The 20975-nt window shown below is 37.1% G+C and overlaps 1 protein-coding gene across 38 annotated transcripts in view; it reads right to left on the reverse strand.

Annotated features, from left to right (window-relative positions):
• LOC123768787 (prominin-1) overlaps positions 1-20975 on the reverse strand; it is a 274739-nt gene that overhangs the window by 18817 nt on the left and 234947 nt on the right. For 5 of the 38 annotated variants that reach the window (XM_069317029.1, XM_045759684.2, XM_045759674.2 and 2 more), the window contains 6 exons: positions 18764-18885; positions 6560-6610; positions 5780-5833; positions 5179-5211; positions 4359-4490; positions 2971-3075 (listed from right to left, as the gene is read on the reverse strand). In XM_069317029.1, coding sequence (XP_069173130.1) covers positions 2971-3075; positions 4359-4490; positions 5179-5211; positions 5780-5833; positions 6560-6610; positions 18764-18885 — 497 coding nt within the window. Of the gene's footprint in view, positions 1-2970; positions 3076-4358; positions 4494-5178; positions 5212-5779; positions 5834-6559; positions 6611-12486; positions 12608-18763; positions 18886-20975 lie in introns of those variants that run through there. The other 33 variants (XM_069317047.1, XM_069317036.1, XM_069317046.1 and 30 more) reach the window with 16 other exon arrangements.

The following is a 20975-nucleotide window of genomic DNA, read 5'->3' on the forward strand; positions in this document are numbered from 1 at the left end:
ACTTGTACCATGGGAGGAAAGGAGGCCTGCCTAGAAAAACCCAAACTCCCAGAAGGGAAAGGAGCCAACCAACTCTACAGCAGGCTGTGGGGGAAAGCCGGAAAGGCTCGGTTGGCCAGGTAGTGCTGCCCTAGGTATATCTTGAGGTTATCTTGAGATGATTTCGGGGCTTTAGTGTCCCCGCGGCCCGGTCCTCGACCAGGCCTCCACCCCCAGGAAGCAGCCTGTGACAGCTGACTAACACCTAGGTACCTAATTTACTGCTAGGTAACAGGGGCATAGGGTGAAAGAAACTCTGCCCATTGTTTCTCGTCGGCGCCTGGGATCGAACCCAGGACCACAGGATCACAAGTCCAATGTGCTGTCCGCTCGGCCGACCGGCTCCCAAAGTACTAGTAGGTACTAGCCGAGTATCTCTCATCCACACCCACACATCCTTCACAAGTCCACTGACCATGGTTTGATTTGTTTGTGGTGTGGCACTCAAGCATTCACTCGCATGATATTCCTACACCTATACAAATTTAGGAACATCTTGACACTGTGTCAGCTACTAATGTAGGTAATATATTAGTAATGGCTTAAATAAGAAATAAACCCAAGAGAAAGCATTCTGTAATTACTCTGGGAAGTAGAGCTTAAAGCAGGTAAAGAGGGATCCCAAAAGGAGTTGTGTGCAGTGAAAACCAATAAAAAAAACTTTCAGACCATTAAGCCTAACACTATCTTGATTTTCTTCTTTAAGGGGAAACTGATAAAAACATAATATAAACACAATTAATATAGCTAAGGTATAGTGTAGATAATGGTCTGAGAGTGATACAGGCACAAGTGAGGAGATGAAAAGTCAACGGACAGAGTTGTTTTTGAGAAAAGCATCAATCCCTACATCAAAACTCCATACCAACCTCTACCACCCATACCATCTAAACAATTATGAATTAACTACAGGTACCAGTATTTACTTTTTTTGAGCACAGTTTGTATTTTTTTTTGGCAAGGCTCCGTTCAGTATTGCTCAGAAAGCAAATGGTTGTCTGTACTCTACACGATTTAAACATTAAATTTGATTTAATAATGATATTTAGTGGGACTCTTCAAATGGTGTGTACACTTGAATTGAATTATAAACATTGATATAACAGTAGAAAACTTCAAAATTCTAGTCAAGGGAGGTCTAAGATGTAAGTGGAGATTTATTTGTAATGTGCGGGTAAATTTTTTTTTTTTTTTATCAAAATACTGCATGTGCAAAACATGTTCAACCAAATAAATTTAATAATTCCAGTCATAATTGTAATTCATGCCAATCTTTCACTGCAATGGGTTCAATCAAACGAGGCCAAGCCCAAATTGACCACTCCAGTCGAGTTGTACTGTAGCTTGAATCTGTTGACTACAGAAAAATCTACAAGTTGGAAACAAATAGAGAGAGCTGGTTTCTGGTAAGGGGGTTTATCCATTTTCTGTTGAAAAGTCAACCCAGCATAATTTAGAAGATTGTTAAACCCTAACATAAGACTATTGATAACCAGTACTATATACTGAAGGAATTTTATAAATAATTTTTTTTTTATTTACTGCAAGGATACAGATGTAATTAATTCATGAATGATTGCCAACACACCACTAAACAAAAAGGTGCAACACCCATGCTCCCATGCTTGCTACCCCATGCATTCCAATTCTCTGGTGGTCAACATTTTAAACTAACCTCTCATTACCAAGTGCACAACTTCAAATACACATAAAAGTCATTTGATTGATCCGCTCTCTCAGTATTATTCAACTTGTATATGTTCCACGAGCAATATATATAATACCTGGATTAGTCTTATACCCTGGGACATCACTAGGCATAGTAGTTGATTGTACTATTTAACATCAATACAAATATAAATTTTAAATGCAAACTGTATCAAGAAATTTTACCTCCAGCAACAAAGTAAAAAAAGCTAATAAAAACAATACATGTCTTGCTGAATTCCATATGAACATAAAATACGGACAAAATACAGTCATTAGAGAGGCATACTCATTTATATATACTGGTATACAAATGTAAGTGATCTAGGAGCAACAGTAAGAAAGCTTTATTGCTTAGGGTAACATTTATTGGAATCAATTTAATTTAAAAATCTTCCCACTTTGCTTTGTCCATAAACTTGCCAAGTGTTACAAGGTGTAACATAATGACGTAGGCAAAAATCATATTCCTTGTCAACTGTAAACACACAGCAATAACGTGAGAGCTATGTTAACTGATGAATATGGCCCCCTCTTATTGACATCCAATATGTTCTTCACTCATGAAAATGCATTTAATATTCAATGTCTCATCTTGTCAATTTTCATTAAGCCGTATCATTTTGTTGCTAAATTATTGTGTTAATACTTTCAGAAGTAATCTCAAGCCATGTACAACTTTTATGGATCAACCTTTTCTATATATCTCTCAAAGCAGTTACATTTATAGTGGTGTGTTCCTAACCAATTGTCTTAAAACTATAGTATAATGGTCATGCTCCAGATAAGTGTATGCATTAATACCTTGTCTGAAGCATGTCATGTCATGTCAATGCACAAAACAAAATATTTAATTACATGTAAAAAAATAAAAAGATGTCCTGCAAAATCCATTTACTTTGACTACATTGTTTAATGTTTATGATATAAACTCAGACAAGGTAACGGTAGTGATGGAATGCTTCATGTGGAATAGGATAATTCAGAGCAAAACAAGGATATTATTTTGGAAATGCATGTAACATCCTCGAGATATCATTCTTTTTGTAGAACAGCATGAAACTATTAAAATAAATCATAAGCAGCCAAAAAGAAAGAAAAACCTTGCAATTCCAGAACAAATTCCAATTACACAATCTAGAAAAAAAAAAACACCTACTACCAGAAACAGCCAGACAGACAAACCAACAGCCACACAAGTTGTGCAGAGCAGCATCTACTTACCCAGGCCCGGGGTAATAATATGGAGGCGGTCTCTCGTACTCTGGGGAGAGGCTGGGCTGACTGGTGTAACGTGGGGGCCCGCCGCTTGGAGGGTAGTCTGCCCAGCTGTGTGCACACACGGATAGGCAAACTGACACACCCATACCTACACTCAACTACTACTACTACTGTTACAGTTACACCTTGTTAATATATACTCCTTCACTTAACATGCTTTATATAAATTACTTGGGCCAAAATCCTTTGGAGAACTTTATATTCAAAGATCTATACTAAACCACTAATTCAGGACATATAAATTCCTAATCTAAGAACATACAAGTCATAAGTTACTGCAGATAGAGTACAGTTTATCATCCTTATGTTCCACATTAAAGTATTTTGGCCAACTTGCCTACCCCAGAATAGTTATATACTTCTCATATACAGTAAATACAGGTATTAATTATGTCAGTAATCTTAATGAAATTAAGAGTAACAAGGTGCAACTGTAATTGTTAACTTTGAACCCACTGTGTTCCCAAGTCAAACACAGTCATCAATTTCAGTGTTTTCTTAGATATATATTGTGGTAAGTGAACTATTTGTCATCAGAATCATCATCATCCAACATCAACTTGCTTGTCAAAATAAAAATGAAAATAGCTTAATCCATATTCAAGAGACATACTCAAGCCATGTAACACTTCTAAAGAAATACTACTCACTAATGCAATTAAAACATTTTATGGTTTCATGCTCATGCTTTATTTGCATTTGCTGAGTATGTGGATGTACCTTTGGTAAAGATCCTAGATAAATATTCTGTTAAATAACTGCATCACTTGGTTTAATACATCTACTGAATATGGCTCTTGGGTGCAGCTTTTTGCTTACCAATCATCCCGAGTGTCAATATAGATAAGCTTTAAGGTGCTGCGTCACTTTACAGTGTTGCCCAGAACTCCTCCTCTCTTACCTACATTGTACGTCAAGCAACATTTACATCCATACACTGAATAACTAAGGCTTGATATTTGTAATGTCCTGTTATATTCAAATGCTTAATAACCAGAATGTAGCCTTAAGAAGAAAATTGTAGCCAAAGTGCAAAGCCTGAGCCTTAGTTGAAGAAAATAAAGAGAAAATGCCTCAAAGGGACTAAATGAAAAAAAAGGCAATTCTCACCTTAGGCTAAAAACCAAAGGCATATCTTAGAAAATGCATAGCAAACAGGTGTAGCAAATTCACATCCTACATCAGAATTAGTGATTTTCAGCCACTTACAGCACTTCCATACAATATATTTGCCTTTTTCTGGCAGGAAAATTAACTATATGGAAGCACAAATAAATGGTGAAGGTCACTAATAGTATTGCATTTCAAACTGTGGGTGCAAGAAAACTTACTCTGTAGTATTAATGTATTCTGTGTGTGGAGGTGACGCTCGGGAACCAGTAAACGGCTGGTCTGCGGTATAGCTGCTGCTCACATACCCCTCGTGGTCACGTGAACGCCGTCGCTGCTTCTTGTCATATGCACTGCTTGGGAATACAGGTACAAGTTGGTACTTTGATTTACTTAAATTTCTTATAGTCAGAACCATTTCTCAGCATGTGAAATAGAATTTTAAAATCAATTTCAAAATAATTTTAAAGACACTTAACACTCAACAAATACTGTAAAACTAAAAGAAAATAATAAATAAAATTATATTATATATATTATATATATATTATATATATATATATATATATATATATATATATATATATATATATATATATATATATATATATATATATATATATATATATATATATATATATATATATATATATAATATATATATATATATATAATATATATATATATATATATATTTATTATAATGTTTGTGTGTAAATCGTGAAAATTAACATGTGATGAAAATGTGACAATTTTCACCGACACTGTCATGTGGTCTGACACTGTCATATATAATTTAATCAAAATATTGTATTGCATCTTTACGTAAAAAAAAAAAAAAAAAAAAAAAGTCATGCAGAAAACAAAAACAAAGCCCAATACTGTACTCAAGCAGGAAACGAGAAAATATCAAGCATTGCATATGTCACATTTAATACAAGCAAGAGGTGCACAACCTTATTGCAACCCTGCAACAGGGACTGCAGGTGAACGCCAACAACTAGCACAGTACACACAACAATATGGAAAGTGATTAATCACCTGACCAATATGTGACGTCTTTCCACCGTTTTACTTTTTGATAATTAAAGAGAAGAAAATTAATTACTGTATAAACAAGTCAAGCACATCAAACTAGTACATTACAAGGAACATCACAAAAATCTACAGTAATACACTAATTACTATCAAATATATCAAGTAAAAAGGCATCTAGTTTAATATGCACAAAATTAAATAATGTTAACTGGGCATTTCCAAGAATTCTGGGCATATTTATAACCAAACTGAATAAACCGCGCTACACGCTTCAGAAATATACAATCATGATTGTTTCCAAGTCTATCATTCGAACATCCTTCAAAATAACATTTAACCAAGAACACAATAATGCGGCATATGGAAAGAAATTATATGGTTGTTATAAACTTTTGTCTTACATAATTCAGTACAGAACTTGCAAAATATTGTCATCATAAAAGGCATATGTAGGGGGAAAAGGGACATTCAGCTCAGCAGCATTAAATTTGGCAGTGTTAGAATTTAGTAGAATGGGAAGAAATGATTAGTTACAAGGACTGTTAGCACAAAGGCATCAGTGGCAACATGCATCACACACACACGCACGCACCACATTACTTACGTAGTGAGGGGAATGTTGTCCCTCTCAGCATACGCGTCATACATGGACTCTTGGCTGGCGAGAGAGTTTTTCCCTATTAACAAGAGCAATCACCACATGCCACAAACTACAAAAAAAGGTCATTGACAGCCATAACCAATTTACAGTAGAAAAAGCCACTGCAAAACACGTTGAGCCCCATCACCGCTTCCTCCACCAGCAACAGCTAATAAGAGTAAGTAGTTTATTGCCTCATTAACACAATATCAACAGAGCTGCCTCTAGACATGTTATTTTCTCTAGCCATTTTGTAAGTAAATTTATAAACAGCTGTTAGTAAATACACAGCAAATATTAACTATTTTTGAGCTGCACTTTAGTATTTTTATTGAAGCCAGAAAAATTACAATTAGTATTAACAACTCAGGTTAAGTATGATGAGGAATTTTCACTGGAAGACACTGCAATGTTACACTTGCCATGAATGTAGTTTGTTTACAAAGGCGCGTCTCCAAAAATTTAATTTTTTTTTTTTAAACATTAACTAGTCAGCCATTTGTGCAAAAACCAAATTGAGTGAATTGATTCTACTGTATGATGCTTATATGAAAGAGCTTTTAGGAATCTAACATTACTAAACTACATAAAGATTTAAATTTCTCAGATACCCTAAAAAATACACGAAGAGAGAATATGCAGTGTTGAGACTGTGTACTACGAGGTTACCTACACTTGATAAAAACATTTATACATCCACCAAACAACATATATTAATTCCTAACTGTATACTAACATACTCACTTGGACATAGGAAAGCTGTTCCTCTCATCATATGCATCATACAAGTATTCGCTGTCAAGTAAATATCTTCATATTAATTGGCTATATTGTATCAAACAACGATTTAATTGCAAAATAAATTATTTTAATTACAAATAAGAAATATTGCATCTGTTAACTGACATGAAAGAATCAATGCACAGATAGCTACAGCCAAAGTAGAACTATTAATAACTTGTACTGTATATTTTAATAGTAACATACCTGGCTTATAAAAATGTACAAGGAGACTATATTAATTTAAGCACTGACAAATACTACTGCAATGATCTTTTCCTTAACATAACAAATGTAGTAATACTGTATTGAATTTTTCAGCATAAAGCACAGAATTAAGGTTCATGCTTTATCCGGCATCATTCCACATCGGAAAATATTCTTTCATGCCATTTTCCTCCGCGACACAGTGGCCTCTAGTGAAGTCTCCTTCTAAAGAGCAATCTTACCATGAATTTCAAGTACAAAGCCTTTCATGTGTAAGACCTACTTAAAAAAAAAAAAAAGATAAAAGAAATATTTAAAGGAGGAGGAGAAAGACAGTATTGGGAGGATGAGAGCTAAAAAGCTGTCTTGAAGGGAGACTATCCCAATTTAAACATTTGAATTAAACATGCAATACTATGTATGATGAGGTCATATCGACTATGAGAAATGCCTACTTTAAATAGTTACACAAAAAACTCAATAAACCAAGTTATCCTTTTTAATTTACTCAGTTTTGTTATTTTATTCCTACTAGGTTCATATCTCCACATGCTAAAACTATACAGTAACTAACATTTATTTACACATCAAATGCATACACTAATGAAACAAATTACTTCATTACACACACAACAATAATCTTCATTCTTTCCATACATTCTTGTTTGTCAACCTAGTACAGAGGCACAGGCTAGTCTTGAGTGACAACCAACCCAGTACAAGTGACGAGTGCTTCTCTGGGGTACAGTAATAGTTAAGACAGTACTAACAGCAACTACTACTCTCGAATAATAGCCAATGAAGTACCATGGTACCTCTAAACTCCAAATTACCTGTATTATCATTCCAGATCCAACCGGAATTTGTTTGAAATCTGGATTTAAAAAAACTTTCCCTTTCTAGGTTATCACAAATTTTCACATTTTTCTTGCAGGGAGTGATAAAATAGATGTTGATGTATGTTTAGACAACATATAAACAACGCTTGAGTGTGCCTATAAATAATAAATGAACCAAAAAGTACAAAGCATTATTTTGTTTGATTACCTTTTTCCCCGACACTGATAGTATTGATAACAGAGGCAGCAAAATGCCCTTATAACACTCTGTCAGACTTACATGTGTGCCATCACCCTAAACTGGTCTAAGTCCTCTCAATACCCATGGTTAATATCATTCAGTTTTAGACTAGCTATTCACCCCTGGATTGAACATGGAGCGAGTTCTGGGAATTGCTCTACTTCCCTAGCCCCTGCCCGGGCCAGGCTTGATTTGTGATAACTCCGTCCAATGAACTGTTGCTAGGAGTGGTCTGCAATCCCACATAGCCATTACAACCCACTACATTGTGTACATGGTTGTACACAATCCATGTACACAGGGATTGCCTTAAAATCCATGTGTACAGCATCTATGGAGATTCATCATTGAGGAAGCGCAGCACTGCTATTTAGACATGGAATAATGCAACCAAACATTTGAGCAGAGTAATGATAATTTGTCCTTTAGCACTGCAATACAGTACTGAACAAAACACACACATTACAAAGAAAAATATCTTGCAAAAATGATAAGGCAAAAATCACACAAAGTACATTAAAAAAAAAATCAGATAGGCAGAGCCATTATGTCTACAACACAACGGAGATGATGAGCATGACCCCCCAATGTGTAATAATTAGAGCTTAAGTGCAATCCTCGAACCAAATTACAAGGCAAATTCAAAGTTGTGAAACACAAAAGTAGTTGGTCTGCAGTGAAGTAAGACTAAACAGCTCCAGACAAGATAAACAGTTTGGGCCACTGGTCTTTGGAGAAAATCTGTGTCAGGGAAAACATCCCTGGAACAAAGCTGTAGCAGATAGCTATAGCCAGCAATCCACAAAATAAGTTACCGTATTCATGCCATGTAAGAAACCTGAACATATGAATAACTACCCTATATAAAGAAAAGTGTGTTTCATAGCAAAATGAACCCAAACTAAACATTCTGGCCACTACAGAGTGACCAAACAAGCACCGTGTCGGGACTACCCACGACACTACAAACACATCCCCAGTGTCCTAACCTCTGCCCCCCCCCCCAGGACAGTTTTGGCGAGTTGCTGGGCAGATTGTGAGGATACCCCCTCAGACCTTGTTTATAAGTCAGCACTACATGAGGTTTTAACGTGAGAATAATAGTTTCCTGATTGGGTGGTTAAGGGTATTATGCCCTTACATGTGTTCACCTTTACATCTTTAATACATCTTTAATGGTTTTGGCATAATTAATCCTTTAAATACAGTTATTATACACTGACCCCGAGGCAACATGGTTATCATCATCATACTGCATGTTTAATTTTTACAAATTGTGTAAGTATGTTACATCTATAACATATTTACTGCATGTTACATCTATAACATTATAACAACATAATGGAGTTAACCTAGACCCAAGAAAACATTCTATCATTTTTTATTTCTAAATTGGATAGTTACCGTACTGCCAAAAAGGTAAAATCATCATCCAATCACAATTTGGTGTTTGCTGTCAGTTTTTAACTAACTTCTGGATAACATTACAAGACAAAATAGCAGTAATGGAGTGGGTTGCAAGACACTTTGTTTTTGTCAACTGTGAAAGTAATCCAACTTATTCAACAGATTGTGTAAACTAAAGTGAAACGACACGCTATAAACCATCGGACTTAAACACCGCAGCCAGCTTCTCTGCTTGTAAGTACCCGTAAATAGAGCAATACCACTCATCGCCATGATTATGCATGTACATATGCAACTGGTGTCAGAGCAGCCATCATGTTATTAGTTTCTTTATTTTATCATGTTTCCCCTGGGTTTCCCATTGTTGAAGACGGAAATCTTATTAAAGGTCCCCATGGCTGACAACTTATCTTTCCAAGCATGCAACCTGCAATAGCTTATCAACTCTCGGGTACCTGCTTATTGATAGGTGAACACAAGTATCAAGTGTAAGGAATCACACACCCAAATGTCTTATCCAACATGGTAATCAAATCCGGGACCTTTCAGTTGCAAGACCACTGGTAACTTTTCTGTCTCAACTTTGTAAATAATTTTAACTTTAACCTGGCTGGATACTTTTCTTTCACATTGTTCTCACTTTGAACATGATGTGCAAAGATCTAATCTATAGCCTTAAAATATTACAGTTATCTAGTTTCTTATTCAGCATTTTCACTTTAAGGTCTACTTTCTGTTCAAAATTTATCAAAACATGTTTCCTCTTGGGACTGCTGCTTGTAGTGTAGATGCATATGCTAAAACAACCTAAATATTAAAATTAAATGGCGGTACAAGTCCACTATGGGCTCACCTTAGCCTGTACTACATGTTTTGTTCCGAGCAGCTGAATCTAAAAACAACAAATGGTGGTACGATATTCAATATTTCCAAGAAAAATTAAAGTGTGTGAGGGTAGAATCACCCTGAAAGTAAAGGTCAGAGAACAGGCGCAGGTGAGGCAAGTACTAGGAAGGAACTTGTGTGGTATTGCGGGTAGTCAGAGAGGTAAGTTTGGTCTCGTCACAGTCAATATGAAGGGATGAATTGAACTGAAAATAAATTTTGGAGCTGCCCAATGAGATAGTGACTATGTAGATGAATAGGATCATGATGAAGGTTAAGGTAAAAATGTTATAGGGAGTATAAACCTTATATGACAGTCCTGTATGCAAGTAACTGAAGTATAGTGAATAAAATTTGTAGGCATACATTTATTTATTTTATATATTTAGCAAAGTGAAAACCTTATGTATACCACCTAAAATAGGTAGAGGTGTGAGAGACAAAGGTGAATACAACTGAAAGTTGAATTAAATTGGCGGAAAGGGAAAGAAATTGTGTGTGAAATGTGTGTGAATGATGGAGTCCTGGAAGATGAATTTAAATACCTGAGATATGTAATTGATAAAGAAAAAAACGAAAGCTAGGAGTAATGCACATCAAGGAAGAAGCTGGTGCAATGATGACCTTGGAATATGGTTAAATGTGACCAAAGGGCTGCATGAAGTAGTGGCTGCGAAAACACTCATACAATTGTATAGCAATCCTTTGGAATAAACAAAAAATATCACGAGTATGGTTAGAAGAAATAAATATTCTGAAAAAGAATATGCAGAACTGGAAAATTAACACTTTCGCGCTTTAGATTAGAGATAACTCGTCGCCGTTTTTTCTTACGATTCCGCATAACAGCCTACTTTTCTCGTCCATCGAAAAAATATTTCTATAAATTCCATTTTTTAACCGAAATGGATGGGGATACTTTTGTTTTGTAGAGAATTTATTTGCAAATTTTTTGGTACCAGAATGAATATTATATCACAAACTTCTATGAGTAAAAAAAAAATACACAAAGTATGTTTGGGGGTGTGGCGAGCGTGTGGCAGTGGGTTCCCTTTAGCCGTTGATATATCCAACACGTGGGAAATATTTGTATGTGTTATGTATATGTCTGTGTAGGGAATTTTACTGGGATCACTGTCATACAAATTATAAAATGTTTCAACAAGTATAAACATGACAAACATCAAACGAACGAAAACAATGCGTTCGTTTCTGCCGCGAACGCATACTGAGCGACGTGGTTCTATATTTGGCGCTTCTCTTACACATGCTTTGTACAAATGTTATACAGTTCATCTTATAGAAAATTTTATTGCGAACACATTGGTACAGTGGTACCTCGGAATGCGAATGTCCCTGTATGCGAGGTTTTCGGAAGGCGAGGTGTATTTACTCCAAAAATTTGTCTCGGAAGGCGATGGTTACTTCGGGAGGCGAGTTTGGACGCGAGTTTGTTGATACGCGTACAGCCGACCTAGCGCGTGGTGGTTCGGCGATCGTCGCCCCTCCGCCCCGCCGCCCCTCAGTTTACCATTGTCTCGCGCTCAGTGACTACCCCCACATCAATTCTTGTCGCGGATTTTCAGTGTTTTGTTGGATTTTTGGTGATTTGTCTATACAATTTGTTATTATATATCTCACCATGAGTCCCAAGAAAGCCAGTGGTAAGGATAAAGGCCAGAAAGCTCATGTGAGGATGACAATAGAGGAGAAACAAGAGATCATTCGGAAGCATGAGAACGGTACACGTGTTGTTGAACTTTGTAGGCAGTACAACAAAGCCACATCAACAATATGCACTATACTTAAGAAGAAAAATAAGATTATGAGTGCTAATGTGGCAAAAGGAGTAAGAACATTAACGGCACAAAGACCACAAATACTTGAAGAAGTGGAAAAGTTGTTATTAATTTGGATACACGACAAGGAGTTGAGGGGTGATAGTGTTTCGGAGGCCATTATTTGTGAGAAAGCCAGGGTGTTGCACGAAGACCTTCTAAAGAAGACCCCTGCAACGAGTGATGCAGATAAGAAAGAGTTTAAGGCAAGCAGGGGCTGGTTTGAAAAATTTAGAAAGAGAAGTGGTATCCATAGTGTTACAAGGCATGGGGTTATGTGATGTGATTATGGAAGGGGACTCCCCTTCCAAACAGTAACTCCTCTCCTCCTCCTCCCCCCTCCTCACCATCTTCCATACGCCTACAGCACTCGACAGCAAGGTAAGTAATAACTGGAACATAGTTTTGAAGGTTTATTTAGATGAATTAGGTAAATTAGGTATAAAAATTTAGTTTGATGTGGGGTTTTTGGGGTAGTCAGGAACGGATTAATTCATTTCCCTTTATTTCTTATGGGGAAATTAACTTCGGAATGCGAGTTTTCGGAAGGCGAGGCGTCTCCAGGAACGGATTAAACTCGCATTCTGAGGTATGCCTGTATAAAAAAGAAATACGTACATAGAAAAGTAGGGTCAGGAAACGTATAAACTTTCCAAGCATGATTTCCCCCCTGTGTTTTCGCCAGTGCGCTCGCGGCTAACTACTCTCCACTTCACACACTCTTGCGGGTGGGCAATTACCTATATTAAACATTCATATGCATATGTCCGTGTAGAGAATTTTATTGCGATTTCAATGATACCAAAATTAGCGATGTAGGACAACTGTAGGCTTCGCAACCATTACGAGAGTGGAAACATTTTGTTGCTGTTTGGCGCTCTCGGCGAGTGATCTGCATAGTTTTTTATTTGGTGTTGATACTCCTTATGCTTGGGCGGCATTTTATAGGTATGCTCTTATAGACAATTTCATTGCGAACACAGTGATATCAAATTTAAATACGTGCGCCTTTAATTATTGTCAGGACAGTCAAAAGAGTGTACACTTTTTCGGTCTTACCGCGTAGGCGCGCGAAGTGCCGAAAGCATCTGGGGTATTGTTTTTTTTTGAGCGCCGAGAGCGCGAAAGTGTTAAATATAAATATTTTAAGGGATGAAAATGTACAGGAAAGAGGTAGAGTCCAAAAGTCAATAAACTATTGGATTGAGTAATATACTAAAATCACTTTTGGATGTTTTACAAATAGATAATGTAGACTTAAGAAAAAAATGTAGTGAGACAAGACAGAGGATGAGAACAAATCTACAATCCTTTTCTTGTACAGTATATGTATAGATGAGGAGAGTGAAAGACGGTGGGTAAATACAACAAGTGTGCAAGGTAGTCGAGTGAATGTGTACAAAACGTAGTTGATGGGAGCAGTTTATAAGAAGTTAATGTATTTTATACAAGGTATATGATAATTCATAATGAGCACACTGTACCTGGCCCAACAGGGATGGGGTGCTCTAATGGATGATTGCACTCGTGTCATGAAGCACAATTATCCATTAAAATACACTATGAATGATATAATTAAAATTTTTTTTTTTACTTTTCTGACCCTTTGAAAGTGAGAAACGAATAAACAATAAATGTATCTATACATGTTATTTTAAATATACTGTACATCTCTGGCATTAATGCTGGCATTATGTCTATTTCCAGTTTTTCTCAGACTCCTGTTGTAGCCGCCTTCTTGTGTAGTGCCCTTCTGGCCTATTATTGCTACTAACAAACATATTACTTTATACTTGTTAGCACTGCACTCTAAGCAACCATTTTCACTTGCCAAGCTTATAGCTAGTTTAGGTCCCCCGGTATGATCATACAATCTTGTTCAGTCACTACCTTTCATTGGTTTTGCCATCATTTACAACTGGTCCTTGACCTTGCTGGGCATATCATTCATATAAGCAGCAATAAGGATCCAAGAACTAAGTCCAGTGGGAAACCACTTACCACTTTCTTCCACCCTCACAGTCCCACTCTCTACAACTATGTGCTTCCTGTGTCAGGCATTACACTACCCAGTTTAATACGTTCTCGTCTATTACAGCCTGCTTCTCCATTTTTTTATCAGTTCTATGGGAACAGTATCAAGGATTACTGGCACATTATTTGTTCAATTATTAACAGTATCGCCTGCTCCACTCACGCATCACAGACTTTGACGTCATGGGGCTAATGGTGTGGGCGAGCATGCGGCGACGCCTAAATGTGTATACTCGTTTCAGTTTTCTCACCTTAATTCTTGTGCTACGTCGTTCGTTTTGGTATCATTGTGTTCGCAAATAAATTCCCTGCAGATGTATATCATATAATGTCCAAAAGCCTGGCGAGACTCCCAGCAGCAAAGCCTAAAGTTACCTGTGAATGAGCACCAATTTGCACACCACAACCTAATGTGTATACTCGTTCAGTTTGATAACAAATTTTCATGTTACATCGCTCATTTTGGTATCAAATTGTTCACAATATAAAGGTGTGCATTTTAAAAATAGTCTCATAATAATAGCACAATAAATAGAAGCTTAACAAATATTTTCAAATTTAAAATTTAGACCCAAAAACGTATTTATAATCTTCCAAGTGTTCTGACATCAAGTTTCGTGTTACATCTTTCATTTTGGTATCAAATTGTGCGCATTCTAAAGGCACTTATTTTGAAACTATCCTGAGGTCGATCAGACAAAAAATGAATTTTATACAAATATTTTTGTAGTGGACGCGAGTCCTGTCCACGGCTAGGACTCTCAAGAGAAAAAAAATGGACGTGATCGGTGTCCAAAGTTAGCGATAGTGTTAAGTTTACAATAAATTATTCTCTCTTGCACCTTGTCTTTAAAGTATCAAATGGTCAATCTCAATTCTTTGTCTAATCCTTGCAAAAGTTGCCTGCATTGCTGTTTTGTCTGTTTTCCCTTTTGCCCCAAACAGGGTGCTGGCTAACATTATCCTAAGAACAGCAGTATAACAGGAGGAACTGGGTCAGAGTGCCTTGATGCTCAACAAAAACAGTACAATTCTCTGGGAATTAGAAAACCCCATCACCACTACTTACCTGTACTGTCGATCAACTTTACTCCTCTATAGGCATTCTTCATTATCCAGTCAAATTCTCTGACTAAAATATCCATAGACCAGGAATTTTCTCATCTTGTGTTATCATTGCTGCCTCAACATGACCCCAATATGTTGCTTTTATCATTTTCTTTCATTGGCCTCCTATTGTTTGGTGAAGGGTTCTACAGTACTATATATGGCTGATACTACTATCCCTCCGTCTATTTTTTCTATGTCTATGATGAAGTCCTGTCAATTGGCCACCTCTTCCTCAATTACTGTCAAAATTCCATTGAAACTGTACAAGTGCCCTTCCCTTCAACTCTTGTACGCTTTAATAGGGTGATGTCGCCTTTGGAATAAATGCATTCACTATCAACTATTTTATTACAATGAAGTATGGCATTAGTTACTGTATCTTCAGAGTTTCTCACATATTTGTGATATCTTCAGTCATGTAGCATGGAATGAATCCCGTTCATTGTGCTTGTGAATTAGTGCTTTTGTTTGCTGCCAAGTGATATTCTTGGGCTAGTTAGTGCTAGGATGGTGAGGCATGAAGTTTGTTTCAGAGCATCCATGGTGCATGCTGTCCAGGGCTTCTTGTTATCCTGCAACTCTTGCTCCCATGGGATCTTGGAGCATCTTTTCTGCTTACAATTTTGGTCTCACTCATTGTTAAATATGCCCCTGTTCAGGAACACTTGTCTTCTATATGCATCAGTATTCCTTAGTTTATTGTCAAACGATAAGAGAATGAATGGGTCAAAGTGAACTAAAACCAGTCAACACTATTTTTTTTTTCTACTTCTCCTTCTTGTACCTGCTTCCCGATGACCTGGTTGGTCAACCTGGTCGATCAGGCTACTGAACATCGCTGCACTCAGTTTGACTTAGGAACCATAGTTTTATAAACCAAGTTTATCAAACTAACTTTTGCTTTGGAGGAACCTTAAAGTTTCCACATGAATGCCAAGGGAGCTAGCTAGTTATGCCCCTTGTATTTAAAAAAAATTTGAAAAGCCTTGGGCCTCTAATGTTTATTCAATTGTCTCTAGTACTTTTGCACCCCTCATTTTCAATAGGGTTATTTTGTACATTCTGCAGTGCTTCTTGGTTGCTTAAGGAATGATTTCAGAATGCAGATTTGGAACAGTCCCTCCAATATTTGAGATGAAAATCACGAAGTCTCTCCCCCATATATATAGTAATTTATAATAAGAATTCATTTGAATTTCAATATGCACAAATTACTATATAATGAGTTAATAATGTCAGCACATAAATCTAAACACAAACTCACTGCTGCATGCAGCTGGCAGTGTTAAGTTTGGCATATTAGCACAACCATGTGACTGCACCAGACCAGCACAATGGTAAGGCATATTTATTTTAATTTCATTATTCAATGTGCAAAGTGGAAAGGATGTGTGTAAAGGGTGTGTGTAAATGTTGACAATGTGCAGGTGTTAAGAACCATGGTGAATCAATAGACTGCGGAGTGAACCAGGTTTCCACACACCAGTTCTGATTCTAACACCTGTTAGACAGTTGAGATGAAAAGTGCACAAAGCATAGAATTTTTGGCACAGATTGTGGCAGGTTAACCCTTTAACTGCGCAACGCGCCTGCAGGCCCACGTCTGGGGTGCGCTACGTCCCTCCGGGTATTTTGCTCATCATACTAGCTTAGTGGTTCGCTATGGTGAACACATTTGTACATGGGTATATACAATGTGTGTATATAGTGTAGCAACAGGAGTACGTTGGGAGGATCTATTTTGGTGAGGGAGGTGATGTAATCGCAGTGTCGTCTGCTGGCTGCTGTGTGATTTCTCATGCAGTGTATGGTGGCCACTGTAAAGTTTGGACACAATACCAGCTTACTTGCATAGTTCTGGTGAATAAAACATGTAGATAGGTATACATAACATGTGTAAATAGTGTAATACAAACAATAACAGTATGGTGGGAGGAGCAATGTTGGCAAGTAAGATGTTGGAGGGGTGAGGGAGAGACTGGATGTTGGAGGAGTGAGGGTGTGGCAGCTGACACTCGCGGAGTTCTGAGTATGTTCATGGTGAATGTATATAGTGTGTGATAGTGTATAGTGTGTAAATAGATTGTATATATACATAAATTAGCATAATACAATGGAAATATGTGGCAGATATGTGTACACGTGTCATGCACGTAACACAGTGTCTTCGGACAGTACGGATGTTCTACTGCCATAATATAGTGTACGTGTTCATTATACATAGGATTGGCATGTAAAAGCATATAAAATGTATTTGGAACTGTGCACAAAGAATGAAAAATATATTCGCGGCAACTCGAGCATCCTGCCCCGAGTGCCCTACCGGCCCCGGGGGCGTATGCCACGGGCGACCGGTAGGGCACGAACTTACAGACCCCATAGCAGATAAAGTACTTACAATTTCAACCTTCTGTTACTATACCCTTACTCAGGGAAGGGTTTTTGGCACTTTAAAAACAGAAAAAGTGTTTTTCCAGAGATTTTATTTCCTGTGCACTGGGGGGGGGGGGTGTCATATTTGGAGGCCGCGCAGTTAAGGGGTTAAGGAAAAGATATACAAGAATGTTTTTTATGGTGAGGATATTGTCGAGAGAGATGTGAGAAGAGGAAGGACAGATATGAGAACAAATGATACCATTATGAAGGAAAATGGAGGGTAAACCCCAAATAAGTTGCTGTGAATGAGTTGTTTAGAGGAATGGATTGCTACACAATAATTTGCTGTGAAAACATTCTAAGACTGAGAATGGGTGAAAGTGAAGATCTTGTAAGACAAATCAATTTAGCCCAGTGAAAATAATGAAGCACTAAATGTGAAAAACTGCTCACTCCGACTCACTGTACACAAGTTGATGATACACACGAGTTAGAAGAGGAGCTGCACTGTCTTAGATCCACCCAATTTCTTACAGGAAAGGAGGTACAGATAATATAATTAATTTTTTAAATCAGTATACAGCTCTTTTTCACTGCCTGCAGCTTAGAATAATAGTCAAACCGTCAACATAAAAAGTAAGGTCACTATCAATACCTTGGTTTCTTGTCAATTTCCTACAAAATTTTAAGCACTAACAATATATAAACCAAGTGTCATCCTCCTAGGAGGACATGCTAGCCCATACGAGATCTAAGGTTTAAGTGTGACCGGTTCACTAATTTCTTGCTAGAAAACATCATGTCACCCATGACTACTAAAGCCTTTCGTAAAATACTTCAGCAATCAAGTAATTACTAACAGAATAAGATTTCCCTACATCACAAAATAATGCATATGCTATACTTTCCTAAGACTGACAAGCTCCTAAACAACCAAAAGCTGGATATATATTATCGTAAGAAAAACTATGAGACACCCTTGATCTTTATAAACCATCATCCATATACTGTATTTCCAGACCATAATATCACGAACAAATCTGGATGACTTGTTCACTTTATGAAAATTACTGAGATGCAAAAGATCTGGGTTAGTATGCTTTACTTTTCATCAAACACTAGCATTAATTAATGTCATTAATATCAAGGATGCTGACAAATCTTTATTCCCATACAAGCAACAAACCGGGGATGCAAATTATCAGGTAATAATAATCATCTTAAAACTTACGATTCATTAAGAGGTCCTGGGTATGGTTCAGTCTTTCGGTACAAGGATGACAACTGAACGGCCAGAATCATAGCCGGCAAGAAGAAAAAGAAGACCCAGCCCACACTTGCCCAGAAGCCATTCTGTAAAATAAAAATTTTCAATTTATACTGTACATTATTTTTATTTACAGCATATAATACACTACTACAAATTAAGAAGCTACAATACAAGCTACTTACTGTATATAAATAGTACTAAATTCATATTTTTTACAATAAACTATACTGCAGTTTTCTTAAGCACAAGTTACCACAAATATCACACCTAAACATTTTGCATTTAACTGTTTTCTCAGCTCTACTCTTTGCCATGCTCATTATGTAAACTCCAAACAAAAGACAAATGACAGTGCCTTCAAGAATGGAAGAAAGACTGAAGAACTTAGAGGACCCAGAGGACATAAGACTAGACCAGAGAAGGGATCAGGCTTGAATGACAAGATAAATAATGATATGCAACATTGTACAACAGCCAGCTGGACCAAACTCTCAATAAGTCAAGCCTGGCCCCGGGCCAGGCTTGGGGAGTGGAACTTCCAAAACCTTATCATACAGGTATTATTGTTACAGAGGATGAAGCAGAGCTGCTACTGACTGAATTGGTGTATCTAAGATATTAGGATCCAGCCAGATAGACATGGCTAAAGATGCTGTGGTTTACAATGCAACACTAGAGATAGAACCATGATGTCTGAATTAAATGCTGTGAATGGTAAAAAAAAAAAAAAGAGGGGATCTTAGAACATCTAAAGAGGACACTAATAGACTACAGGCCAAACTTCAGTGAAGGAATCTACCTAAAAAAAAAAGATAGTCAATAGCCCATAAGAACAAGAGATGCGAGTGCTAAGATAGCAAGGGCCAACCGGAGTGGAGAAAAAGAATGCAGAGCTATTCAGGGTCTTCAGCGGGAAGACACTAAATACCTCACAGATGGAACCAGCTCTAAGTCTACCAGAGAATCAGTAACAAGATTAACCACCATATTCCAGTTGCCAGAACAACCTCTTGTGTGGGACACTGTCAAAGGCCTTTTTTAGGTCCACATAGACACAGTCAACCCAACCATCTTTTTCCGGTAGAATCTCTGTGGCTCTATCATAAAAATGAAGTAGATTTGTTACACAGGATCTTCCTATTGAAAACTATACTGTCTGTTCATTATGTGATTACTATCCAGGTGTTCTACCCATTTAGTTTTAATTTTTCTCTAGTGTTTTGACTACCACGCTTGTTAATGATACGGGTTTATAATTTAGAGGTTCTTCTCGGCTACCATTTTTATAGATTGGAACCATGTTTGCCTGTTTCCATACATCTGCTAAGATTCCTGTGCACAATGATGTCTGAAACATTTATTAGAGTGGAATGCTCAGCTCAGTTGCACATTCTCTCAGTACCCAAGGTGAAACTCCATCTGGTTCAAATGGCATTAGGTCCAGCTCTGAAATCCTCCTTTTGAACACACTTTGGAACTGTTCATTTAGTTTTTCGCAATTCTTTTTCATTCTCAGTAGTCCTGTTCCCCGTTCTCAATCTCTGGATTTTATCCTTTACATGCAACTTTCTTTAGTGAATTTATAGGAAAGGCCTGGATCAGTTTTACATGTCCATTATTCCTTTCAAAAAGTTCCTTTCTGCCTCTCTCCTCACTGCTATGCATTTATTTCTTGCTTGCTTGTAGTGCTGGTATGTTTAAGGGTTAGGCCTCTTTCTATATTGAACCCATTTTTTTGTCTTTTCCTCTCTGGCCCTATCAACTTCTGGAACCAATCCTGTTTTTGGGTTCTGCATCAGTTTTGGTACGAATGTTTGTGTGCCTTTGTCGTATATTTTGCAAAATTTGGCATACATCTCATTTATTTCCTTGCCTAGCAACAAGTCTGTCCAATTAAAATCCTTAAAGAATTTTCTAAGTTTCCTATAGTGTCCTTTCTTTAAATAAAATTTATCAATTGTTTCAATCACCCCATTCTCTTCTAGATTATATCGCAAAGCATACTTAATTTCCAAAAGGATATGATCACCCTTTCCCAAAGCAGGAAGGTACTGGATGTCAAATATCTTCTTTCCCAATGAATACTAAATCCTGTATTGATGGAACATCACTTTCCCTCATTCTTGTAGGCTGCTTGATGTGTTGATACATTAATATCTCCAGAATGAGGTTT

Source organism: Procambarus clarkii, chromosome 86 (assembly GCF_040958095.1).
Source record: "Procambarus clarkii isolate CNS0578487 chromosome 86, FALCON_Pclarkii_2.0, whole genome shotgun sequence".
In the NCBI taxonomy this organism is placed as follows: Eukaryota; Metazoa; Arthropoda; class Malacostraca; order Decapoda; family Cambaridae; genus Procambarus; species Procambarus clarkii.